Below are 27,867 nucleotides of genomic sequence, written 5' to 3' on the forward strand. Positions count from 1 at the left end.
AATAACCCCTATGCATCTTTCTTGCTCATAAATGTGAAATCTTTCTATTTTATAAGTGCATTTAAAATATGTTATGTATATTCATTTTGCATAGCACTGTGTTACATATGAACATTTTCAATCAAGTATATGTTCTGTATCAAGTACCCTCTCCACACCCTCTTTCCTTCACCATCACCTACCCCAAAATGGGGACTACTTGAAGTGGAATGCCTAGAGCCGGAGAGATGACTCAGTGGATAAACCTTTCACCATGTGTCTGCATCAGGACCAGAATTCAGATTCTTCGCACACATCTATAAGCTGGGTAGATGTGGTGCTGCCTATAACACCAGTGCTGGAGAGGGAGAAAGTGAAGGGAGACTGGCTTAGCCAGAGTAACAGAAGCATCAAATTCCAGGCTCAGTGTGAGATCCTGCCTCAGTAAATAAAAGAGGAAAGCTGTCAAGGAACTCACCAGAAATCCACCTCTGGCCTCTCTATGCACATATATGTACCCACACACATGAAAATACATACATGCATATAACACACACAGATGCACATATGCAAAGATGGAATGCAATTCCTATTTCCCGAAGGCATTGACTTTGAAAAGGAAGCAAATAACAGCAACAACAAAATTCATAAGCCTGTATCCATAATAGAGAACAGGAATAATCCAGTTGGGTTAAAATACAGGAAAAAAGCCTTAACTCTCACAACTAAATCTACATGCTTTGGGGTCTTTGCATCATGGTTCTCTGTAAATTACAAAGACGACCACAGGCAGTGGGGAGGACACTGGACATGCTCTGCCGCAGTCTGGCATCCTGCAAATAAGGTTATTCCTTTGTATTGATTTCGGTTCCCCGATTTCTTTTGAAATGTGGGAAAACTAAGGGGCTGGTAACAACAGGGAAAGGAAAATGTCCATTTCTCCCCACTCAGGAAAGTTAAGAAAAACTGATAAAGCAAAAAGAATTTCTGGTTGAGATTGCAAGCATTCCGGAGTTAGGCAAAACACAGAAATTGATAGGCTAATTAAAACTTCATAATTCCCAGCCTTTTTCTTTGGGGCAACATTTTGATAGTTAATTAGCACACACTGGTGAAATGCATTTATTTATAAAACTGTAAGGCTGGGAACTTTGCACATAGAAAAGGACACACATAAGCAAGACTTTCGAATCCATGCTAGTGGCCATGGTTTTACCTACATGGAAAGCACAGGGGGCATTTGAAGCTATTGTCAGATCTTGTACGAATTGTCTAGATTGCTAACTAGTTAAAGGATTGGGGCACTTCGGCACATCACTGATCTGCAGTTCTTTCTTTTTATCATTTTAATTTAATTTTTATTTACTTTTTTCATACAATGTATTTTGAGCATGTTTTTATCTCCCCCAGTTCCTCCCAGATCATCCCCACCTCCCTCCCTACCCAATTTTATGTAAGTTGTATGCTTTCACAAACCTTGTTAACATTTAGCTCAGTAGAAGTCAGCTAGATTTGTAAGTCTACGTCAACATCCAAACTGCTACTACACTCTCACTACTTTGTCTAAATATATGGAGAAAATCTGATTCATCTAAAGGACGTTCTGACGCCCTAGCAGAGCAGGCTGTACTGTTAGCTGGCTCTGGACTGACATCCAAACTCCTACAGTCTAGAGGGCCTATGGAACCCTTTAAATAATCAAAATGAAACATACTTCTTGGTAAATGATCACAGCTGCTTCTCTTGGTGAAAATCACTTCCTACTCATTGCAAGAGCTTCCTCTACAAACCTAACACAACCAGAAGAGAACTGGGTGTTGGCACTCATGGTGAGAGCTTCCCAGGACCTGCCTCTGGTGTTCATGTTCTGATGGGCCAGTGTTTATGATGTTTTCGTGCCAGCATATTTTTTATGTCAGTGTTGTTAAAGGGTATTCTCCCTTTATGACTGCTGTGAATGTCCCCATCCCTAGGGCATATGCTGCCCAGAGTAGAGGCCATATTCTCATGGCTAGCTGCAAGGAGAACACTGCTCACCTTAATCTCGATGGTGCACCTCCAGTGGTCTAGAACCAGGAGTGCTTCAGACTAGTACAAAAGATGTCAGGAACATGAGAGTACATCCTACTGCTTACTCCCATGTTACCAAAGAATTCAATTCTAGTGACTGCTGAGGCCAGGTTGGAAACTGGACTCTATCCCAACTAGGAAGAATGGCTGGCTAGAAAGAAAAGAAGTAGATGACGAGATCAAATTCTGCCTGATGGCAACGTAGGACTTCAGTGAGGACCACTACACACTGAAATATTAACTGCTACAACCTAGGACTTCAGTGAGGACCATTACACACTGAAATATTGACTGCTACAACCACCGCCCCACATGGGCACACACAGAGAGATACTTGTGAAATGCATGTATTTACAGCATGGATTCAATTATTTTGTAGAGATAATTCGACCAAATAAAAAAAGGGTAAGTTTCCACTACTCTGTGACAGACACTCAGGTTTTAAAAGTTCCCTGTGTTTTATTGCTTTGAATGACTTTTGGGTGTGTGTGTTTATATTTAAATATAAATAAATGCTTATTTAAATTAAAAACGATACCCTCTCACTAGATATTTACACCTAATTTTGATATTAAATAGTCCAGATAACATTCATTACTATCAATATTATTTCTTAATGACTCAAAACATTAATATTTTATGAGGTATTCCTGAGCTTGAGGTTAATGGAAGCAGCAAACACCCTCAGTAATGATCCTATTGCAGTTTATTTTCAAAAAAAAAAAACACAATTTGGTCACAGACACAAATAAGAGACACGATAGCTACATAAGAAGTAATTGAGACATGTACTCAGAAGTTCAGTGAAAAAAGTCAAGTTTTTATTACAAAAGAAAACCAATAAAATGGTATTTCTTGTCTTTCTCATATCCATAATTCTCCGACAGAGTCAATTTAAAAGCAATCAACAATGAAAGACAATATTTTCCCTCTAGTTGATGCTCGGAAGACACTGTTTCTGATTATGACAATACTTAGAGAAATTATCTCAGAGTTTGGATACAAAAGTGAGCTGATGATATTAATCCTGTTAATAATCAACTCTGCGACTCCTGGAATAATGACATTATATTGAATAGAAAATCAAATTAAGTTTTGGGGAGATTCAGTGAGGTAATATTAAAGTTTAGAATCACTAAAGTATTCCCACTTAAAGAATAAGTTTTCAGTAAAATTGGCTGTTAGGGTGGGGGTTTTTTCTTCTGTTTTTGAGATTATAATATAATTACATCATTTTCCTCTTCTTTTTCCTCCCCCAAAACTCTCCCATGTTCCCCTCCTTGTCCTTGTTTCCTTCCGAATTCATTGCATCTTTTTTCATTAATTGTTATTGCATATGTATATATATATATATATATATATATATATCATTCCTAACTATAACCTGCTCAGTCTATATAATGTTACTGATATGTATGTTTTCAGAGCTGACCAGACCATTTGGTACTGGATAACCAACTGGTATGTTCTTGGGAAGACATCTTCCATTCTGAGCATTCCTTCGTATTTGTATAGGGTTGGACCCTGCTCCCCGAGCCTCACCCCATTCCTGTTGTTGTCTTTGTTGAGCTCCTATTTAGGCAGTCCTATTGGTAAGACTCTATGGGTGCAGTTTCTGACCTGCCTAGGTGACAGATCTCAGAGCCAACTCCCCAGTCCTTTGGCTCTCAGTCTTTCTTTTTCCACTGTGACTTCTGAGCCTTCAGCACATGAATTGCCCTGTAGATGTATCTATTGGGACTGGGCTCCACAACTCTGTCTGCACTTTGGTTATAGTTTTCTGTAATTGTCTCTGTCTCTTGTAATGAGAGGTTTCCTTGATGAGAAGTGAGAGCTATACCTATCTATAGATATAAGGACAGTTATTCCGAATGTACTTAGGGATTTATTCATTTAGTAAAGTGGTGGTTTGAAGTTCTTCTCCAGGACCAATGACTTTACTAGTTCTGTGTAGTTGACGAGGTTTCGAGCACCAGGCATAGTTTCCTTCTTCTTGAGCAGGTCTTACGTCCAGTTAGAGAGCTGTTGGTTACTGTGCTACCTCTGCACACTTAGGGCTATCATACCCTGCTGGTCTTTGCTGTGGTTCATAGGACTATTGGTTGCTCCTTCATTTGGAAGCCTGCAGAGCAAGATCCAATAGCATGAGCGCTCGTCCTCAGGAAGGAGGCTTGCAAGTCCGTTTTAGCTCAGGGTCCTCTGGACCCTGTATCTGAAGTGCATGCTGTCTTCAGCAATAGGGATTTACCTTCCATCTCTTGGGGGCAGTAAAGGTAATAGTGATGCCCTGTAATGTTTAGGAGTCTTTTCGACAACTCTGCCCAATAACTCAAAAGCAGGCTTCTCATGCCTAGTGCTGGAGTTTTTGTTAGGTGGTCTATGACTCTAAGAGGGAGCATTGACAGACCGGATAAGAAACTGCATTTGAATTACATATGTATATTGATGCACAGACTTGAATGTATTGTAAGTTTTTATGTTTTAGGTATATGGCTAATAATATGACTTTTCAGACATCCTCCCATGAAAATATTTAAGTTCCCTGCATTTTTACTAGCCCAAGATTTAGGTCTATGAATACAATGATTATATATGAGTAACCTTAGGTACATATCTTAGTTACACACACACACACACACACACACACACACACACACACACAGAGAGAGAGAGAGAGAGAGAGAGAGAGAGAGAGAGAGAGAGAGAGACAGAGAGAGAGTGTTTGTAGTTTTCAATTCATCATTGTCAGCTTTAAGCAAAGTGGTTTGTTATGACCAGGAACCCTGTATTATGTTATTTGGTTTAGGTGATGCTTGAGAATGTTTTCCGTGCTATAGTTCTGTTACTCCATTTATTCAAAGCTAGTATTAACAAGATTTCTCTTCCTTCCCAGTACGTGGAGGAAGATCTCCGCACAGGCTGTGTAGTGATCTGCATACTATTTTAGAATATAAGGCCAGAACATTTTTGATGAGCTTAATTCCAAACACCCAGTCTCAAAACACTGAGTCATCATTCACTCTAAATCCATTTATTATTGAGAGAAAAAATATATTCTTTTATATTTCAATGAAGGTCAGTAGCCATACCAATCACGCAAGACTACATTATATATTCCTATTTATGATGAATCATTGTAGTTTGGCTGGTTTGTGTATTTTTCTGTTTGGAACAAAGGTGAATTCAGACAAACCTGACATCATGGTGATTATTTCAGCTCCATCTCTGGCACTGTCTTCCTCTCTTGTTATTCATCCACTCAGTAGGTACTACTTCACCACGTAGATGCAAGACGCAGACCCATGACTGTGTTAGTGTACAGAGTCACTGCAAGAAACCATCCCAATGGTGTCTTCATGCTTGTTTTCATACGTTCTCAGTAGGACATCTTTGCTAAAAATATCCTTTTAAAAGAAGGCCAGGCCTTGTGGCACAGCCTCACCATCAAAGCGGCTGCAAGGACATGAGCACCAAGGCCAAGGAAAGCATCCAAGTGAGACCCTGCCTCAGAATAAAGTGTAAAATCGGGCTGTGATACAGAGGAGTGACGGTACCAAACACTGGGCTCCATCCTCAGCTACAAGTCAAAACAGGAGTCGCTTCAAAGTTGGTCTCTGGATAGCCAGAACTTAAGAGCACTTGCTCTGTGTGTTTCTGTGCTTGTGGTGTGTGTGTGTGTGTGTGTGTATGTGTGTGTGTGTGTGTGTGTGTGTATGTGTGTGTGTGTGTGTGTGCATACACATAAACTTGAATGCAATGCAGGTACCCACAGGGCTATGAGAAAGGGTAAGATCTCTTGGAGCTGGAGTAATTGTGAGCTACCAAGCTACTAAGCATGGGTACTAGAAACAAAGCCTGGGTTCTCTACAAGTGTAGCAAGAGTATTTAGTCTCAGATATACAGTAAACTCAAGGTCAGCCCAATATACATGAGACCATCTCTGAAAGGAAAATAGAACACAGTACACACAAATAGATTTACATTAAAATAAATCCATGAATTGTCTTTAATTAGGCAATTATAATCAGATCTGTGAAACTGAGATCAAAGTAAGAAAACAAAGACCCAAACAGTAATAAAAACAACCAGAGCAGCGGTCACAAGTCATTGTCCACAGCTGTATTGTTCCTAAATATTAACCATTTGTTTAGCAGAGCACATCATGAAGACATTGATTCATACTCCTGTGCAAACCACAATCTCTCCCACCGCTGGAAAGTTCCCTCCTATAGCTCCACATTGTCCTTGTTAGTGGAGGCCTCTCTGGCCCAAGTGCTGAGGCCCCCATGGGGAACAGGGTTTGGGAACATCCTGAGCTCTATGTGTGACTACTCTGTGAAACCTTCATCCATCTCTGAGATGGGTGGAGTAAAGGCCTTGCAATTGTTACAGACTGAAGAATATCGCCCTCTGTGATGCTCTCTTCATAATTTCCCTGGCACTTTTAGGCTAAGGAGATAGGTTCTAGAGTTTAAATCTTAAGTTCCATGACTTCAGAGCTGAGACAGAACTCCTGGCCTGCTCTCTGAGTCCATCAGCACCATGTTTCTCTCCCATAGAATTGTGTGTGTGTGTGCACACGTGCCTGGCTAGGTACAGTATCACAGACTGTGACTGTGTTGTAGCTTTGTGATACTATCACATATCCCAAGTCTGCTGAGAGCCACCCAGTTCTATTCTGTGCATGTGTATGCATGCGTGCACATACATGCACACAGACAAAGACACACACACATATACACACCCACACACTCTAAATGATAGAAATAAAATCTGCTGCCAATATAAAGCTGTTGTAAACTTTTTACTTATGGTATTCAGCATATTAAAAACTAGAAATTAATACATTTTAGGTTTGTCCCACATTACACTAAGGTTTTAGTAAGATTGCAATTCAAATCATAAATCATAACTTAACACTGAAATAATAGGTGTTATAGGGGTTTTGGCCAATTCTTTTCCTTTGAAGGTCATATTTTCATAAAGGTCACAGGCTGGCAGAGGGGAAGAGGACTCGGAGGAAAAAGCTGAAAGAAAGACAAATAAAACTAAACAGTTGCTGCAGACCATAGAAAGACTGAGGACTGTTGAAAATGACGGACTGTACAGCTCATATTTTAGGAGAGAATGGAAATGGATTATTAACTGACTTATTCTGTATATAATAAGAAAGCAAGGTTAATTTCCGAAGTCCTTCTGGCTGTGTGAGGTGGCTCAGAAAGCACAAGGGCTGTCTTCTAAGCTGGTGACACGAATTAGATGCTCAGGACCCACTGGAGGGACAGAAGTGAGACAATCAGAAGTTCAAAGTCATCCTTCATGGTTCTCCTTCTTGGAGATCATTGTTGGCCTGTCGGTGAAGTGGGAGGAAGCCGAGCCTGGGAATAGACAGGGTTAGGATGACTGAGACAGCCCTCCAGGATATGACTTCAGTGAATCAGCTCAATTTTATTCCATATAGAAAAATATAGGATTGGAAACCTTGGGGGTAAATTCTAATTTTCATTAAATAGCATGCTCCTATCATAAGGCTTCATCTGTGGCAGCAGGGTCATATAGCAAAGCTCCGAGTACAAGTCTTAGTTACTGTCCAAGCAACAAGGGGAAGGCTTCTAGCAGGAAACTATGCCAAGGGTCACACTAGAGATAAATCAGGCATCCAGGCTTAGAGACAGCTTTCAGATAAGGCCAGTCCTTATCTGAAAACTTCCTGTAACTCCAGCTCTTCCGGTCTCCATAGACACCTATATTCATGTGCACGTACTCACTCACACATAGACATGCACACATACACCTGAATAAAAAAAACTTGAAAAATAACAATGAAAAAAATCCCTGTCTTTTGCTCAAACATAAAACAAGAGTACAAGTACTATTAAAAATGAAATCCTCGTGACCAGATGCTAAGGGACCTTGACCCTGCATGTTTGCTCTTAGGAGGACCCATATCTTTAGCAAGCTCAGTGTCTGTGATGCTTTAAAACACATAATTAATGAATGACAAGAATCTGCTTGATACTGTTTTGTGACTTTGCTGTTGAGCATAAACTAGCTAACATGTTGGTTAAGGCTTTGTCCCTCCCATCAACTTAGAACATAATGTCCCTATAAACACCAAGTTATAGTACAATGTGTCAACATTGCCATCATTTGAAACCCATTTTGAAGTTAAATGTCAATCATCTCTGGTTTAAAGACAATGGCAGATTTGCACTTCTTACCCAACAAGTTCAAGACTTCCTAAGGAGTATGAACTCAGCTTTAATTCTGCTCCATGAATGCCATGAGTCTCAGAGTGACCAGTTAGCTCAAAATTAAAGACCACCAAACATGTGACTCAATGTCTTAATTAACACACCTTAGAAAAAAAATTCTTTTTGGTTTTTTTGAGACAGGGTTTCTCTGTAGCTTTGGAGCCTGTCTCTTGTAGACCAGACCGGCCTCAAAGTCACAGAGATCCACCTGTCTCTGCCTCCCCAGTGCTGGGATTAAAGGCGTGCACCACCAATGCCTGGCTTAGAAAAATTCTTTAATAGTGAATTGTTTCTACCATTTACAATATTCTCATCTCCACATGAGGAGAAAACTGCTGATTCACCCCAGTGGGGAACAATTCAAGCCACACTGACCTGGAAAGTACTGATTTTCAACAGCACATGGATGGTTCTAGATGGAATGGCAAGCATGTCACCAACAAGCTCCGTGGGACCTGAAGGGAAAGAGGCTTAAACAGGGGACAGAATGTTTCTCTGGAGTCCGTGAAAACATTTGGATCTCTCTAATGACTACCAGTGTGACCTAAGGCTTCTGCTTTGAGATATCATCTTCAGTGAAGAACAGAAGCTTCAACACGGAAGAACACGGTTCAGCACAGAGCATCTCCCTGCCATCAGCAGGATGTGCCCTGGATGGTGCTGTAGTCCTGAAGCTTTGCTCAGCCTCTTGTCACCATCCTTCTGGCCAAACATGAGAGGAATCTGACAGTGAGCCCAGGAAGACACCATTTGTGTTATTAACCAGACGCTTTGTAATTTGCTTTGATTAAAAGTGCTGAAGTACTGTGTCTTCATGAACCACTAGAAACAAACTCTTCCAGGAGAAACTGATTCCATGATTCTGATGAGATCACCTGTTAAAGAATTTGCTGGAACACTTAGTAATACTGACTAGACATGGGATATCTTAGACCATTTTTACAGATGTAGGAACGTTGTCTAAATCACTTACCGCTAACTCGTTCACGTCTATCGTGAAGGGTTTGGCCTACGCTGCTCAAGAAGAAAAGAATTGAGATCTGTCTCCTGATCCTGCCAGGTTTTTCCTGGAGTCTTCTAACCGTTGAACTGAAGGCAAGTCTCTGCCTGTGTGACCTGGGAAGCAGCAGCTAGCTGTGAACTCACATACTGCTTTGGTGAGTCGGGTCTGGTAGCAGGCTCTCCAGATGCAGCTCTATTTACTGCATATGCTGCTTCTGAGCTTCAGGGAACAGGCTGAAGGGAAAGCCCTTCTCATTTTAAAAGCCTCAATAACTTGACTTCTCGGCACTAACATGCTTTTATTTGACCAAGTACCCTTTTCAGAAGCTCTGAACCCAATGTTGATATATGAGGATTAAAGATAGCAATTAAGAGTTTTAAGTTCGCATGGTATTATAATTTTGCATCAGATATAATTAATACGTCTAGTCCCCTGCATAGCCCATATTGTCAAGGGAAAACATGGGAAAAAGTTTATGTTCTTAGAGAAGCGTTAGGTGTGCTCAGCCTAGAAGTGACTGGAGATAAGGAATGTTATAGCATGCATCTCCAGCAAGAAGGGCTGAGGACTGATCTGCATGTCCCCTGACTGAATCTAACAAGGAGGCCATGACAGGTAAGTACAGCGTCCATCAACTGAGATAATTTTGGAACTGCTGGCATGTCCTGACAACCCTAGCTTGTCACAGACCTTGTGATCACCCCCATTAATGGCTTAGCAGCTGTAGCTTCCAAGCTCCAGAGAGCATCAAACTACAGCCAAGACTTAGAAGGGTCTGGCTCAGTCTCTGTTTGGTTAGCATCTTCGGCTCAGCCGTTGCTACCTCTGAATTCTGTATTTTCCACGCTTGAACACTGTGTCACAGTTTTGACAGAATATTTGCTACATCATTGACTGCAAAGCACCATTGGTTAAAGATGAACTATTGTATTATTTTAAATACCACTGAAAAGAGAGGAAAATGACTTGACAGTCTATGAAATGCCAGCAATTATTAGGGGAATCCTAATTTCACAGATATTAAGATGTCAAAGAAACAAAACTGTGTCTCAGAATCTGTGAAATTCAGACATTAAGATTGAGATTAAAAGCAAACTCTCCATGTTAGCTACTTTGCTCGTTGTTGTTACTAAATTCCATGCCCAAAAGCAGTTTAGGAGAAGATGGGGTTATTGTAAATCACAGCCTAAAGTGATACAGACCAGGAGCTGGAGAGATGGGCTGGCCGCTAAGAGCACTGACTAGTCTTGCAGAGAACCTGGGTTGAAGCTGCAGGTATGGTGGTTCACAATCGTCTGTAACTCCAGTTCCAGAGGATATAATGTCTCTTTTGACCTCTGTGTGCACTGCATGTACAGGATACACTTATATTCATGGAACAGGCAAAACACTTGTACATATATAATTAATAAATGTGTTCTATATAACATAATATGTAATATACATATATACACATGTGTGTATTATGTATGTATATGTATATGAAAAAAAGAGTATCCTTTTTCCTGTTTCTTATTTAACCACCAAGCTCTTCTTAGACAAGCTTAGGCCTTCTCAGCTTTCCAACCTGTGATCTCTTGACATCTGTTTTATCCTGTTCTTCCATGTTGCTATATAAAACAGACATCCTCTGGCAGGAACGTTTTTAGAAGAAGCCAAGAAGCAGAAAACTGAGAATGACATCACACAAAACCAACAGCTTTTATGGCTCCTCTCGGTTTGATTCTATCAGCCGTAAAAAACTCACTTCTCTTGGCTCTCTGGCTGCCTTTGCTGCTTTGAAAGTGATAAACCTGCAATCTCACTTTCTCCCAATTCCTGACAGTCCTCTTGAAGTATTCCAGGTGATGCTTAGCAGCGGGTCCTCCACCCTGTCTCCCTCCTCTTCTCAGTCCTCCAGAGCCAAAACCACAACTCAGCTCAGGCAGGCTGCTGGCTTCTGTAAGGTGCTGAACAGACTGCACAATGGCAGTCTTTGTCCCCCTGACCCTCAGTCTGCCACCACCCAAGGACTTTACAGTTCAGTGGAGCTGAGCCCACTTCAGATTCCTCAAAAGGAGGTTTTCTAATATCAGGTCTCCAAAGGATACACTCAGGTTTCATTCGGAAACCTACATTTAAGAGAGGTAGAAATCCAGAATCCCCTCCTATATTTAAGTGAGGCACAAACCCAGAATCCCCTTGACGTCTCTGCTTCGCTCTCTAAATTCTTGGACATTTATTTTTCTAATCCACAGCACAGAATTTTTTAAATGCGCGGGGTGCATGTAGGATATGTTTCTTAAGTTTAAATCCAGTCCCAGCAGCCTAGAAGTCCTCAGGACTGGTCCTGCACCATGCGTGGAATACACTGTGTGTCAAGATAAACCTGGGGAAGAAGGCAAGAGTTCCACCAGCCATCTTCCTGGCTTTGGATCTTGGAGTCTCAGTACATCAGTCTGGTGGTTCACTCTGATGCAGAATTGCCTGTTCCTCCTAATGTGGGGCTGTGTGCACTGTCTGTGACTGTCACCTGTTGATATCACCCCACTAAATCACTTAGCTAAGTCAGTCTTCTGGCCTGTTCCAGTAAATCTCCCAGTTTTATTAAAAAATAAAGTTACTGTCTCTTCTGGTCTGGGTGATATATGCCTGAGGCAGGAGAATCACAAGTTCTGGGCCAGCCTGAACATTGTAGCAAAACTCTCTAAAACCACAACAATACTCTATTTTAAAAAGAGTTGATTTTTTTCTAAAATATTTATCACTCATACATTATGTCCTATTATGGCTGAAATACTAATGCAATGCTTAGCTGTTCTTACAAAGAGATATAAGTGCCCAATTTTGTTTAAAATAAATTATTTATGCCACTAAAATATACAAGTCATGTGAACTAGAAACATAGACAAGTCTTGTGAACATAACAAGCCCTTTATGAAAGTAGACGGCAGGATTAAACACCACGTTTTTAAACATCGGGTGTGACCATTTCATTTTGTTCCAAGATATTTTACGTTATTCTCCCCATGACTCTAGAGTTTGTCAACATGCCATCATATCTGGTGATTACACAATGGTGATTTCATGCCGCTGGCTCTGTCTAAAGGGGCTAGACAGAGCAGCAAAATCAATTTCTTCCCCGTCTTTGTGGGAAGAGACAAAGGGAAATTGAATGCAGCATCTGCCTCAAGATCGTATTAGCATCATAACTCAGCAATCTGTCACGCTCAAGGTGAGCCCCAGGTGCAGACAAATGCCAACGTTTCAGTTCAAAACAAAATCTCTTGCCCTCCTCTGTGACCCACCCTGTCCCAAATGCCTGTGACCTGAGACCCTCTCATCTAGCCGGAGGTACTCACAGGCAGGGCCATCCTAGGCAAAATCCTGAAATAGGTGGTGGCAACTTCACTGGATACTGCCCCTTCCCTTGCCAGAGGCATCCCTCCCGCTTGGGTTCCAATGTATTCTTCTGACTCCCGTGCAGCAGGGTAAGGGAAGTGGTTTGTCCCTTTCACTAATGTTTTAATATGTGTCCATCAAACATGACACCCCACCCGACCAATAGCCTAGGGTGCTTGGTACACTTCCACTGTGGAGATACCCCCAGCACCTCTGCTGACTTGTGACAGACATCTCAACTGTCATGCAAACTTCATGTCAGGTTATTCTCTCCCCTGATGCCACTTCTGATCATCCGTGGTGTCTTGCTTTAGTCCCTCACTCCCAGCTAAATCACAACATGAAAAGCATCATTTGTGAAAATTATATGAGAAATGCAAACTTGAATACGTCAGAGCCCACGTATCATGACAGAGTTCCTTTCAGGAGCCATTTTAGGGTTTGCAAGAGACTTGACTCTAGAGGGGTTCCCAGGTCCAGTTATGTGTTAAAAGTCCAAAGACTTGGTGGGGAAACTGGCCTAAACCATGTGGAAAAGGAAAAACTTTAAACACAAAGGCTTTTTTTCTTTCTATTTTGTTTACTTTTCTTCTTCTACCTGGAGAAGTCCTAGAAGCTCATTCACTTGTATTTCCTATCTCTTTATTTTAAAGTAATTATGGATTTGGGGGACAATATAAAAACTTTGCATGGGTTCTTATATATACCCAGCTTCCCCAGTGATTACTAATTTTACAATTATGGCAGGCTGTCAGAGAGAGAGAGAGAAAATGGTAGGATTCAGTTAATAATTTTAAAATACAAACAAAAATATTGCCGCACAGATAACCCGAACTGCTTAAATTCCTTTCTACATTCTGTTTCCATTTCCAAGTGCTAACTGTACAGAGGACCCTGGGACACCTTAGGTTGTCTGTCTACACTCAAGGCTGTTTGTTCACACAGCACAGAGTGTAACATGAGGACCAGCTTGTTGGGGTTTCTGTCCTGCCTGCTACCCCACAGCCGGCAACTCCCAAGGAAAATCACACACAAGACTCCATAAGATTATAAACTGATTGACCCATTAGGTCAGGCTAATTATTAGCTCTTATAACTTATGTTACCCCATTATTCTTATCTACATTAGCCACATGGCTCAGTACCTTTTCCAGTGGGGCAGCTTACATCTTTCCTCTCCGGTGGTCTGGGCAGGACTGCGGAGGGAGCTTCCTGCTTTCCAGAATACTCCCAGTCTCTTTGCTCCACCCCTACTTCCTGTCTGGCTTTCCTGCCTATACTGCCTGCCTGGCCAATCAGCGTTTTATTAAAATATGATTGACAGAATACAGACAATTCTCCCACACCATTTCCCTCTTTTTTTTTAAACAAAGGAAAATACCCATAGTCCATTTATTGGGAATGTGGGAATAGTATTTCAGGCTACTTCCTGCTGGTTGGGGGCGCTGATGATCTTATGGGGACCTAAAGAAAATTTAGAGTTATAATCAAGTCCTGACTGGAGTATCCTGTGAGTCTTGATCATCTCAGGCAGCAGTCTTGAATCTGTTCTGGATGTAGAACTCAGACATCCAGGTCATCTGTTCCTATCGGAGATTTCTCAGGTGGTCTTCCTTTTTCGAACCTGATTTTTTTGAACTCAGAATGAATCCACAGCCTCTCATTTTCTGTGGAAACAAAAGCAAAATCTCTTCTCCATAGTAACATACCTTTTGACTTCAATTTTGAAGCCAAGGTATTTTCAAAATACCTATCTTGGATTAATTCTGCAGCATTTATAAGCAAATGTCTTTTGGCGACTGTTGCTCCTTCCTCAGAATTCAAACAATTAAAAGAGAGCATAATAGCATACAGTATCAAGATTCTCTGTTTATTTTCCATCTTTATGAGGCTTTATTTTAACCTCTATTTCTTTTAACTTTTGAGACAGGTTCTCTGTATATCTTTGTCCTGGAATAACACTGTAGACCAGGCTGTCCTTGAACTCACAGAGATCCACTTGTCTCTGCCTCCCCAGTGCTAGGATTAAAGGCTCATGCTACCACACCTTGAAGTCACAGAGGTCATATGCCTCTGCCTCCCAGGCATTGGGATTAAAGGTGTGTATCACCACACCCTACTTCTCTCTTTCTTTTTTATTTTTAATGACTTTAACCTTTAGCCTGCATATATTTTTAACACACTGTAAATTATTTAGAGGTTTTTTTTTGTCTTTGAATCTCTCTTTACGGTATATCTCTCCTTTTCTGACCACATGAGCCTTTAATTTACAAAGCAATATGGAAAGCCATGGCTTTGACAGCTAGATCCAGCCCATTCCTTAGCTTTCCAGCCTCATGGCTGAGATACCAGCCAGAGCTGTGTTCACAGTCACAACTCTATGACATTTCAAGGTCCCTGCCAGCAAGCTGCAGCATTCTGCTCACAGACCACACTCAGTCGGACTGCCTTCCTGAAAGAGTCAGAGATTGCCCTGACAGGGCAGCCCAGAAAGCCGGCATTTTAAAACAGCACAGCTGTTTTCATGCTACGGCTGAAAACCGAAAAGCATGCATTTGGCTTTTCATCAACACCGTTTAAGTGTTTCATTGCAGGACCTCTTAATGAGCTACAAAGTTTTGCAGCTAAAGCTGAGTCAGGAAGCCTCTCTTAGAGAGCCCCACGTTGGGCACCATATGTAACATGAGGGCCAGCTTGTTGGGGTTTCTGTCCCGCCCGGTACCCCACAGCCGGCAACTCCCAAGGAAAATCACACACAAGACTCCATAAGATTATAAACTGATTGACCCATTAGGTCAGGCTAATTATTAGCTCTTATAACTTATGTTACCCCATTATCCTTATCTACATTAGCCACATGGCTCAGTACCTTTTCCAGTGAGCAGCTTACATCTTTCCTCTCCGGTGGTCTGTGCAGAACTGTGAAGGGAACTTCCTGCTTTCCAGAATACTCCCAGTCTCTTTGCTCCAACTCTACTTCCTGTCTGGCTTTCCTGCCTATACTGCCTGCCTGGCCAATCAGCGTTTTATTAAAATACGATTGACAGAATACAGACAATTCTCCCACACCAACAGAGAAGGCTCTCCCACCTTGAGAGATAGAGATGGTACCTTGAATTCACTGGAGCCCCAGACCAATCATAACAGCAGAGCTGTGGGGAGCCCACATCAGAAGGTGTGGGTGTAAGTGTCAGGTTTCAGGGTTCAAGAGAGACACTGAGATGCTGAGATGGATTGTCTTTTTGACTAAGTGACTGAGTGGGAGAGTTTCTAAAGACATAAAGGGACAGCTGTGTGACAGGGTTCTGAGCCAGATGGAGGGTCCCCTCTTACACACACCAGGGAAGAGTGCTGTACCAGGTAATTGATAGTGGCCCATAGGCACGTTGTCTCTGATTTCTGCATAGCAGCATAAGTAGGGAGATTAGAGTGTCCATTGTAAAGAATGTGCCCCTATGTGCCTCCTGATAGCTTGGGGTGCTTGGTAAATTTCCCTTCTGTAGGACAGACTTACACATCCATGAACAGTCACACGATAGTGCCTTCCTCTCCTTTTATAGCTGCCGGTAGCCTTTAGCACAATACTAAAAACAGGTTTGTGACCTTGAGCGAGCCACTGACCTCAACAAGCATCACTGTCTTCAAGGATAGAGCAGAGAAAAGATTGTTCCTGCCTACTTCAGAGTGTTGTCATGAGGATTGAAGTTGGTGGTGGAGGAAGGGACAAAGAAGGCTGTAGAGTGGCCACAATGAAGTTTATCTGCCCTTAGGAAACTACCGCTGATTATAGAAATGTAACATTTTTGGTTTTTGAAGGTGACCTTATGCTTAAAACAGAGTAAGACTGCCTCTCATTAGCCACGTGGCCTAGAATTTGCAAAGAAAAACAGCTGAATGTTTTGGTTCTGTAATAAAAAAAACCATCTTTTTCTGTTCTTTCCCCCTTCTCTGCAGGCTGGCATGGCTTTGACCTATGATCCCACAGCTGCCATACAGAATGGGTAAGTAGACCCCATTTTCTCTGTTTTGTTTTGTTGTTTTTTTTAATTAGTCTCTGTGTCCTGAATCTCTACCAAGAAAAATGCTCAGATATGGTTTTCTTTTGTGTCCAGTAGGTAAGCCAAACATGTCCTACCATTGGCTCGTTCTTCTCTCAAGTGTTCATGATGGCTGTTTCCACAGCTCTAAGTATTTCTCTTAGTTCATCTCCTCCAGTCCTCTTGTACCGCAAAACTGATAGGAGAGGAAGCCAGGTGTGGAGGGAGCATCAGTAGCGTAGCTCTGGGAGAGTCACCTGTGCCTCCAGGATCTGCGTTGCCCAGCTGTCTCCACAGAGGTCGACCTTAAGTGTTGCCTAGAGTCATTTCTACAGTGGAGTTGGGGTCATGGCCACACTTCTTTAGGTTATTGTATCTTCTCTCTTCATTTTAATTTGTGTCTGGAAATGTGTAGCCTCTTGTTGAGCTTCAAAATTCTGCCTTCCAAATCCAAGACTGTAAACCACTTGGTGTGGCCTCTCTGAAACTGTTCTGTAATTTGGTTGGTTCCTTTGATTGGCTTTAACTGATTTGCCATTGGCCCTGAGTATTGGTAACTGTCTATTTTCATCCCAGGATTAGAGTAAGGATAGTGATCTTGACCTGTCTGGTTTTTTGATTACGGAGTACATAGTGTTAGAAAGAACATTGTTATTTTATAGTTAGTTATATATTAGTAGTTTAATCACAGTTGTGATCATTGCTGTTCAGATCAATAAATATTTTTGCTGGGCCACATAAGAGTGAAATGTAGATGGTATAAAAGCTTACTCAGAAACTGTTAAATATATAGCTTCAAAATTATAGGTGTCATCCACATGATGAGAGGGTCATTATCCCAAGAGAGCATTAAGACTAATTTCAAAATAGTATGTTTTCTCTGACTTTCCCTCTTGTTCAGTTGTTTACAAAGTTATTGTAGGGTATTGTCGAGAATATGGTCCAGAGTTTACCCCTGACAGCAAAAGTGGAATGTTTCATACACTAATGTTGTGCTGGTTGAGGAAGAGTACGTGCTCCCATTTTTAAATAATAAATCATTGGGTCTATCAGAGGTGGAGATAAGAATCAAATACCAAGTTTAAGAGAGCATGACACCTCCTCAAGTCCAGCTAGGACAGAACAAAAGACAGCACTGCCAGGCATAGTGGCGCACGCCTTTAATCCCAGAACACAGGAGGCAGAGGCAGGCGGATCTCTGAGATAAATGCCAGCCTGGTCTACAAAGGAAGTTCCAGAACAGCTGGAGCAACACAGAGAAACCCTGTCTTGAAAAACTGAAAAGAAGGAAAGAGGAGGAGGAGAACAAAGGAAGGAAGGAAGGAAGGAAGGAAGGAAGGAAGGAAGGAAGGAAGGAAAGAAGGAAGGAAGGAAGGAGGAAGGAAGGCAGACAGATACAGCGAATTTGACAAGATATTTGGGGGTCAGTAACTTAGCTCATTAACAACAGGTGTCAGGGATTCTGAGAACCAGTACGGCCTGAGCAGAGCAGTCCACAGAGGTTACTGCTTTACAAAAGCAGAAGTTTCTCATGGAGGAACTGTTCAGGCACAGAAAGTTGTGCTGGAGCAAATTTAAATATTTTAAATTTGCCTTTTGATTATGAGATGTCATAAATAATGAAGAAGTTCTTGAAGCAGGAAGATCTAGTAAGTGGGAGAAATCACTGAAGAAAGATTAAAATTGCCTAAGGCTAGGGAAAAAACTTAGTCAGTAAAATGTTTGCCTTGTTAGCATAAGGATCTTAGTTCAAGTACCAAAACCAATATTAAGGAAAAACTGGGCACAGTGGCATATAACTATGACCTTAGTGCTGTGGAAGTACAGACAGATAGATCTCTGCGGCCAGACTAGTGTTCATAGCAACCTTCACACCAGTGAGAGGCCCTGTTCTAAAAAATAAGATGGATAGTGCCCTGAGAAATGACACTTGAGGTGAACCTAACTGTCAAACACAAGGACATGCTCAAGCAAGCTAATTTCCACACATGTGTGCATCAGCACTCAACATATACATACACAAACATAAAATGAATATCAAAGTAGCCTAGTTATAAAAAGCATAAGCATTGTTCTAGGGAGTTTCATATGTAAACGAAAGAGGGAAACAGGATCAAACAACCCAAAGGAACTGTCTATCTAGCAATTCCCTGTGGGTCCCCCTCTGAGAACGGGTAGTGTGGTGAAAAGCGAGGTCCGAACTTTTCCTTTCTTTCCTACTGCCCTCCATTGTACTGATAGAGACAGATTAGAACCTTAAGTGGACTGAGAAAGAAATCGTAGAAACATCACCCTTCACAATAGCCACAATATGGTAATCCACCATATAAACAAACTAAAAAATAAAAGCCACATGATCATCTCATTAGATGCCAAAAAAGCAACATCCCTTCATGATAAAGGTCTTGAAGAGAGCAGGGATACAAGGAACATACCTAAACATAATAAAGGCAATATACAGCAAGCCAACAGCCAGCATCAAACTAAATAGAGAGAAACTCCCAGCGATTCCACTGAAATCAGGAACAAGACAAGGTTGCCCACTCTCTCCACATCTATTCAATATAGTTTTTAAAGTCCTAGCAAGAGCAATAAGACACCAAAAGGAGATCAAGGGGATACAAATCAGAAAAGAAGTCAAACACTCACTGTTTGCTGATGATATGATAGTTTGCATAAGATAAACGATCTCAAAAATTCTACCAAGGAACTTCTAAAACTCATAAACACTTTCAGCAATGTAGCAGGATACAAGATTAACTCAAAAAAATCAGGAGCCCTCCTGTACACAGATGATAAAAGGGTTGGGAAAAAAATCAGAGAAACAACACCCTTCACAATAGCCACAAATAACATAAAGTATCTCAGAGTAACTCTAACCAAACAAGTGGAAGACTTGTATGACAAGAAATTTAAATCTTTGAAGAAAGAAATTGAAGAAGACACCAGAAAAACGAAGGATCACATATGCTCTTGGGTAGGAAGAATTAACATAGTAAAAATGTCAATCTTACCAAAAGCAATCTACAGATTCAATGCAATGCCCATCAAAATCCCTGAAAAGTTCTTCACAGACCTCGAAAGAGCAGTACTCAACTTCATATGGAAAAGCAAAAAACGCAGGATAGCCAAAACAATCCTGTACAATAAAAGAACTTCTGGAGGCATCACAATCCCTGACTTCAAACTCTACTACAAAGTTACAATACTGAAAACAACCTGCTATTGGTATAAAAACAGGAGGACCATTGGAACTGAATCAAAGACCCCGATATTAATCCACACACCTTGGAACACCTGATTTTTGACAAGAAAGAAAAAATATCAAATGGAAAAAAGAAAGCATATTTAACAAATGGTACTGGCATAACTGGATTTCAACAAGTAGAATAACAAAAATAGATCTCTATCTATCACTATCTACAAAACTCAAGTCCAAATGGATCAAAGACCTCAACAAAAAGTCAACCACACTGAACCTCATAGAAGAGAAAGTGGGAAATACACTTAAATGCATTGGGACAGGAGACCACTTCCTAAATATAACCCCAGCAGCACAGACACTGAGAGAAACAATTAATAAATGGGACCTCCTGAAACTGAAAAGCTTCTGTAAAGCAAAGGACACAGTCAACAAGACAACGGCAGCCTACAGCATGGGAGAAGATCTTCACCAACTCCATCAGTCCAGAATCTTCACTGAACCCCTCCTCTCTCATGTGCTTTTGATCTTCTCTGTCTCTCTGAGTTTGGTGTTTCCACACTGTCCCTCCCTTCTCCTGGGTCTCATCCATGTTTCTTTCTTCTGAAACCCAAGCCTTTATAGTCTGCATCCAAGTTCACGGCCAGTTGTGGGCTCTGTCATTTGTGTTTCTGGATGCTGCTTCTTAGGTATTATTATCAAGTATTGTCCTATTTTCTAACTATTAAGACAAACTGTCCATGTGTTTCTCATGTCTTGAGTTAAGAATGAATTTAGGGACCAAGAGATGGCTCACAGGGTAAAACACGTTCTGCGCAAGCCCGATGACCTGTGTCTGATGATCTCATTTCAATCCCCAGAACATAAATAAAAAGCTGGGACCATGTACAAAGCCAGATGCAGTATTGTGCTTCTGCAATCCCAGCACTTCTACAGAGAGATGGAAGTGGAGATGAAAGAAAAAGCTCAAAGCCCGTGGGCAGCTAGCCGGGAGTGTCCAGTATTACAGCGGACACAAGAAGAAAGACCCTTTGTCAATAAGATGAAAGCTGGTAACCAACTCCTGACATTAGTCTTCTGACCTACACACACTCACACACACTCACATAGGGACTCCCACACATACACACATACATACTCATCATTCAATCATACTCACATGCACACCCACTCATGCTCACCCATATACAGAGTCACTCAGACACACACACACACTCACACATACACACAGCACAAGCAGGCACACATACACATATTTACACAAAATAACAAAGTTATTTTGACATTATACATATATAAAAATGCCTGTCCTACCAGTGGGTTATTCTCAGGGAGTTATCAAAGAAGGCAATAAACCAAAAATAAGCAAAACTCTTAAAAATAATCTATCTGAAGAAGGCAAAGAATAAGATTATTTTGCTACAATCTTCATATTTCTTCAATTCCAGTCAGGCATATAAAATTCATTTCTTCTTGTAAATAACACTATATTATATAGTCTAATATATTCCATTGTGAGAGTGTGTGCGTGTGTATATGAGTGAGTGTGTATATATGAGTAAGTATGTGCAACTTCCTGTGTTTGTACATTTGAGTGTGTGCATGTGTGTTTGCGCATGCACACATAAGTGCAGTGCCCTCTGAGTCTGGAAGAGAAGGTTGATCCTCAGGAGCTGGAGTTCCAGGGTTGTGAGCCTCTAGAAGTGGGGCAGGAAACTCAGCTCAGGACCTCTCCAGGAACAACAAACATTCTTAACTGCTCGGACATTTCTTCAGCCCAGTATTCACCTTTATATATATAAAATATTAAATAATAGCACACAAAAGGTGGAATTTATTCTCGGCAAGATTCACAGTGTTTTAGGAAATAAGTGAGGAGGGCAAATTTAAGTTTTACCATTTACCTGATTACATATATACTTTTTCAAAGATTGATTTTGTTGGCTCCTACAGGAGAGGCGTTTGTATTCTGAGGAAGGATTGAGAACTCTGCGATGCTCCAGACTGAGCTGTTCTCTTACTGGGGCCTCCACATTGTAGTAATGATGTTTTTGATGATCCTCTGATATCTAATAACTACACACTGAGGATAATATTGGCCTAGTTTCTGGTGTTTTTCTCATTGCTGGGACCAAATTCCTACAAAGAAGCAGCTTGAGGAGGATGATCTGTTTGGCTCACGGTTTGAGCGGACAGTCCATTATGATAGCGGAGGCACAGCAGTGGGAGAGAGGTAGGTGATCAGCGCGGCTATTGGCTGTGGTGGCAGGAGATTGCCGGTGCCTGGTCACATCTGGGCCTGGTCACATCTGGTCATATCAGGAAGCAAGGAATAGCCTGGAAGTAGAAATGGACTATTTCCTGAAACCACTTCCTGGATTCGGAATCCACCTCTCAAAACATGAGCATCGGCTGGAAGAATAAATGTTTACCTCCATAGGTCTGGCACGGCATGCAAATTTCACGTTCAAACCACACCAGTAGCTAAAACTGTGAGCGTCAAAGTAGTCTGGACCTGACAGGGCTGTTACGTTCCTGACCTCACAGCAGCTGTGGGTGCCAGCACAAAACCATGGGATCTGGTGCACAGGATCAAGCCAGTCAGCAATCTAGCGTGGACAAGGAGGGGCTAACAAGGCCCCGCCCCCAGCTGAGGATTGCTGGAGGAGGGTGTCAGTTTCCTTCTAAGGCAGAGTCCCTGGTGGTCTGCCCATGTACCGCTGCATGGGCCTACATACAGTCACATACAAACAACACTCATACTTCTCAATATGTTGTAAAAATAACAACGAGAGTATGAAGAAGAAGAGATGGGAAGTTGCAAGAGGGTTGGGAAAAGTTGGAACGTAAGAGTTGAGGGATGGATATGATCTCAGATGTATTACCAATTAATAAAATAATCAAATGAACAGAGTCCCATAACTGCCCTTTTAATACTGTGCTGTGAAACTAGAATCGAGACTTTGTTTAGCTTATGTGTTAGACAGTGTAACTCTGCTGTAGTAAGACATGCTGTTGGCATGTTGTGACTGGGAAGTGCCGATTCCATCTGTCTGAATCCAGCCAAGTTGCCAACTGAAGTCAGTCGAATGTCAGTTTTACGTAAGAGTTGGAAGTTAGTGCCAAAGTCATGACCAAAAAGGAAAACCTGAATAATCTCATTGTTACCATAGATCGGCTTTGGCAAAATAAAAATGTCCGTTCTCTACTCTTGCAGCTGGACTCTACTAGACTTCGCTATTACCGTCACCCCTTGGTTCCTCTCTCCTAGCTTCCCACCATGAAATCCCATCACTTTCCCACACGAGTGGGGTAGATGAGGAATAAGCCTTCCCACATCCCAAAGCACATCTTTCCTGTGCCTCCTACCCCACAATATGCTGTGTAATGCCTCGCAAGGCATTTTATTGGAGCCAAGTGTGTTCTTATGGAAGGTGAGGAAGGGAATGTCTCCTGCAGCATTCTTTGCCAGCTGGTTTAGGCATTTGATATTAAGTGATACGGAAGCCTATCTTATTTCTCTAAGAAAGAAATGAATGAAAAAGCTATGTTGGTGTTCCAGTAAAAATGACCGAGAACTTATTAATCTCAGGCCGTTGTATTACCCCGTGGATCGCATGCATGGTTCCAGCTCTAACAATATTGCCTGTGGACATGAAACGCGAGCTCTTACTGTTGATTTTGGTGTGCAAATAGGATTTTGTATGTTTTCTTTATGGTAAAAACATTCTACCCTGAGGTTATTGATATGTCCATGTTATTTTTATTGTGAGTGAAATGAGGTTTACTGTATTACTGCTGGCTGCGAATCCCCCTGAGGTGGCCTTTCCTGAGGCAAACGGATACCCCATTAGTGACCCCACACCCTCATTTTCCTGGGTTTAGGAAGCATGCTTTCCTTTCCTGCCTTTCAGGCAGACACCTCAGGAACTCCTTGCATTTCTTAAGAGCTCACATGTAGCAGGGGCTGGGCAGATGACTCAGTGGGAGCAGTTCCTGCAGCACAAGAGTGATGTTCTCAGTTTGGGTCCCCACAACCCACGGAAACCAGATGCCTATAGTGAGAGTGTGTAATCTCACCCTCCTACAGGGAGATGGGAAGTGGAGACAGGAGAATCCCTGAGGTTCGGGGATGGGCTAGCTTGGTGTAGGCAGCAGCGAAATGAGAGACCTTGTCTCTAAAGCAAAGTGGGAAGTGAGGACCAACATCTGTGGTTGGCCTCTGACCTCCACTCACAAGTCAAGTACCTGAGTGCATGCCGTACACAAAGATAGACAGACTTTCTCTGGGCAGCCTAGAGTGCTATGTATTAGTTTGCTCTTAGCCCATCATCATTTGATGTTCAGTTCCTGTGAAGCCTCATCCACATGCCCACCCCAGGCAAGGTTCTTAATGTCAGCACTATTAGCATGTCAAACCAGATAAGTTGTGGGTAGATTTTTCCCCTCTGCATTGCAGAATGATTTGTAAGGTCCCAGATCTTACAAATCTGCTTGTCTGTCTGCACTGTCCAAGTGCAGGTGTCCACAGAGGCCAGAAGAGGCCAGAGGAAGCTCTGCTGCTGGGGTTACATGTGGCTTTCAGCCACGTGTCCTAGGTGTTGGGACCCAAACCCGGGCCCTGTGAAAGAGCAGTTTGTGTTCTTAGCCACAGAGCCATCTCTCAGGTCCCCTATTTTCCTCTTTAACATGTTTCCTGGGCCTTTACTGTGTGTACCCATGACAGACGAGACTCTGGGGCATCACACGATAAAGACTCCTTTACTTCATTGCTCACAGTGTGCCTCACCTTTGCGCTCATCTGCCGACCAGCCTTCAAGGGAGCAGAATTCAGTCACTGGCCTGACAATCAGGCTACTGCCAACCTCTCTGCTCCCATACCGGAGATTCGGAAACTTTCCCCTCCCCGTGATCCTGTTCTTCCCAATCCCCTGAGCAGAACAATGTGAAACCTACCTACACAAATGGCTTCCCAGCTTCTGGAGCTTCACCCCTTTGCTCTCTCAACTGTCATGGCTTTAGGCATTTATTGCTAATGAAGCAACTGCCATCTCTGGTCCCATTTAAAAAAAAATCCCTCTCCTTTATTACTTTTCTTTGCTCTATAACTGAAGCAGTGAGAAGTTTCTCAAAAAAATATGTCTGCTATAGATTGAATGTGTCTCCCACCTCTGCGGTTCATACACTGGAATCTTGACTTCTGGAGGGACTGTATTAGAAGATGGGCCTCCGAAAAGCAAAAAAAAAGTAAAACAGAATAACAAGGGTGGGTCCTTGGTCAGATAGAATTTGTAATTTCAATTAAAAACAAATACCTAAGGGCCTACTCTTCCACCCCACCCCCACACAGGAGGAAGAATCACCTAGCAGATAGGACGGTAGCACCCAGAAAGCCAGGAAGGGGGCACCTTCACAGAAAGCAAATTATGTCCTTGATTTTGAACTTCAAGTCTTTGGAATTTGTAAGGAGGTCAATTGCAGTTAAGGCAATGACTTCCCTATGGAAGCCCCAGTTGGAAAATACAGCATATTTCTTAATTTTCTGAGATTCTGGAACTTTCTCCTCCCCATGATCCTGATGTTCCCAATCCCATTGAGCAGTATAGTGTGAAATTTATCTGCACAGATGGTTATATCTCTCTTTAAAATGTTAGTTCAATGTGGATTCAGGTAAACATGGCCTTGCTGCCTATGAGGGAGTCTGAGGAACTGTAGTATTGTAGTAACTGTTTATTGACAGAATGATTGAACGCAAAGTCAATGCTAGAATTCAGATCATGGAAGATGGGTCTGTGAAGTAGACAGAAAGCCAGAAACGAGAGGCCAGAGAGGAGAAACTCAGTAACACATCTTGGTCAATAATCAAGGGAAGTAAAGTACTATCTGCTTTTGAAGAATGAAGGGCATTCATAACTATATATAGCAATCCCTTTCTGTGAAAAATGCAGTTAGTGTTTAATAATCCCTTTTAGGTCTTTGACAAATTTTGTTTATGAGGCAGTGGGCAGAGAGACTTTGCCTAGGCTGCTATGGACAAACCAAGTTCCCAGAGCCACTCATCAAAGTATCTGTCCCGTGCCGCATACAGTGATGTAACCTCTGGCACAAGCTCCTAAACTGACAGACAAAACATGTGATGTATTTTAGTAAGAACGGTCTATTTTGTAAAATGTTCCAATTGGCGTATTAAAAATGAAAGCAATAAAAATTGGATTGACAGCGTTTACAAAGAAATCCTGTGGGGAACGCAGAAACAGAAATACAAAGAAACCAACCAAGTAAATAGACACTCACAAGAGGAACCCGTGGGGGCAATTTTCGTGTGTTTTCTTTCTATCTTCTCTAATCCCATCCATCAAACAAGAGCGACATTTCATACTGCGCAGCGTGTTCTGACACTGCCATTCAAGTCGGAGTTGCTCAGAACCAAAGGCACGCTGCGAAGGGTGGACAGGGCACCGTATCTCCTAATTCTGTGATCCTGATGTTTCTGCTCTTTTTTTCAAATCCAACGAGGAGCCAGATGAATCTACTGAAACCTTCAGGTTAGGGCATTCCAGGAGAGTCTGTTGTGGTAGCTGGGGCTTAGAAGGCCTGCACCCAAGGGAGAAGAAACATTGACTCTAAATGAAGGACCGCAATGTGTTTGAAACCCTGACACATGGTCCATACCATGCTTTACAAACACTGTCTGCCTGAGGAGATAGCTCAGTAAAGGGTAAACAGGAGACTTGGGTTTATTGCCTAGAACACTGACGGAAAGCCAGGTGTGGTAGCATGCCCTTGTAACCCCAGCACTGGGGAAGTGGAGAGAAGAGGATGGTGAAGGCTCACTCAACAGCCAAACTAGTCTACTTTGGTGAGATTCTGGCAAGTGAGAAACCCTGTCTCAAAAGTTATGCTAAGTGTCTCTGGGGGATTGACATCTAAGGTTAAATTCTGGCCTAAACAAGAATGTACATGCACATACACATACATTATATATACATACACATATGCACATGCATATATCATACTACATAGAAACATCCTATGCACATAATCACACATGCATGCATGCAAGTAAAACACATATATACATCATATACACACATATACATATGTACAAACATACATCATCCACATAGAGATATCATATACATAGACTCACACATGCGTGCATGTGAGTACAAGCATACATGTATATGCAATTCCAAACAAACTTGCACCTGCACACACATGTATATACAAAACACAGAAACAAAGCCCTGATCTTTTACATATGCATGTATTTAACCAAATCCAAATAAATGCTTCAAGTCGAGGTGTTATATAATGGGGAGCAGCTAATAGAAAATCAACCTAACTTGTAGCCATTGTAACAAAGTAAGAGGCACTCCATGCATGTACTTTAGTGGTTTTTATCTGATAATGCATGGGTCACGACTGGTGAGTGATGTCACAAGACTATGAGAATTCATGACCAGGCGAACGGTTCAACCAAAAATAGTTTACTCTCTTAAGAGATGATTCTTTTAATATTTAGTGATTTTCAGATTTGTTGTTTATTTAAGGTGCATGATTGTCTACCTTCATCAATGTGTGTGCGCCACAAGTGTGAAGTGACTGAGAAGCCAGAAGAGGGCATCAGATCCCTTGTAACTGGAGTTACAGATGGTTTTGAGCAGTCATGTGGGTGCTGGGGACCTGAAGTCAGGTCCTCTAGAAGAGCATATAGGGCTCTTAGCCACTGAGCCATCCTCACTCCAGAGCCATACATACATGCTTGCATACATACATGCATATATACACACAGAAATCAAAATAAAAATGACAAAGGCGTTTGGCTTATATGTAGCAATCATCTTCATAAAAGAGTTTAGAAGCTGGGCAGAGGAGGGCCAATCTCTGTGAGTTCAAGGACAGTCTGTTCTTCATTGTGAGATGCTGAAGTGTTTCCTG

The 27,867-nt window shown here is 41.9% G+C and overlaps 1 protein-coding gene across 18 annotated transcripts in view; it reads left to right on the forward strand.

Moving 5' to 3' along the window:
* Nucleotides 1-27,867, forward strand: part of Rbms3 (RNA binding motif single stranded interacting protein 3) — a 796,347-nt gene that overhangs the window by 661,860 nt on the left and 106,620 nt on the right. For all 18 annotated transcript variants that reach the window (XM_048423668.3, XM_048423677.3, XM_048423671.3 and 15 more), the window contains one exon: nucleotides 16,642-16,688. In XM_048423668.3, the coding sequence (XP_048279625.1) occupies nucleotides 16,642-16,688 (47 nt within the window). The remainder of the gene's footprint in view (nucleotides 1-16,641; nucleotides 16,689-27,867) is intronic.

Source organism: Myodes glareolus, chromosome 4 (genome assembly GCF_982192425.1).
Source record: "Myodes glareolus chromosome 4, mMyoGla1.1, whole genome shotgun sequence".
Lineage (NCBI taxonomy): Eukaryota > Metazoa > Chordata > Mammalia > Rodentia > Cricetidae > Myodes > Myodes glareolus.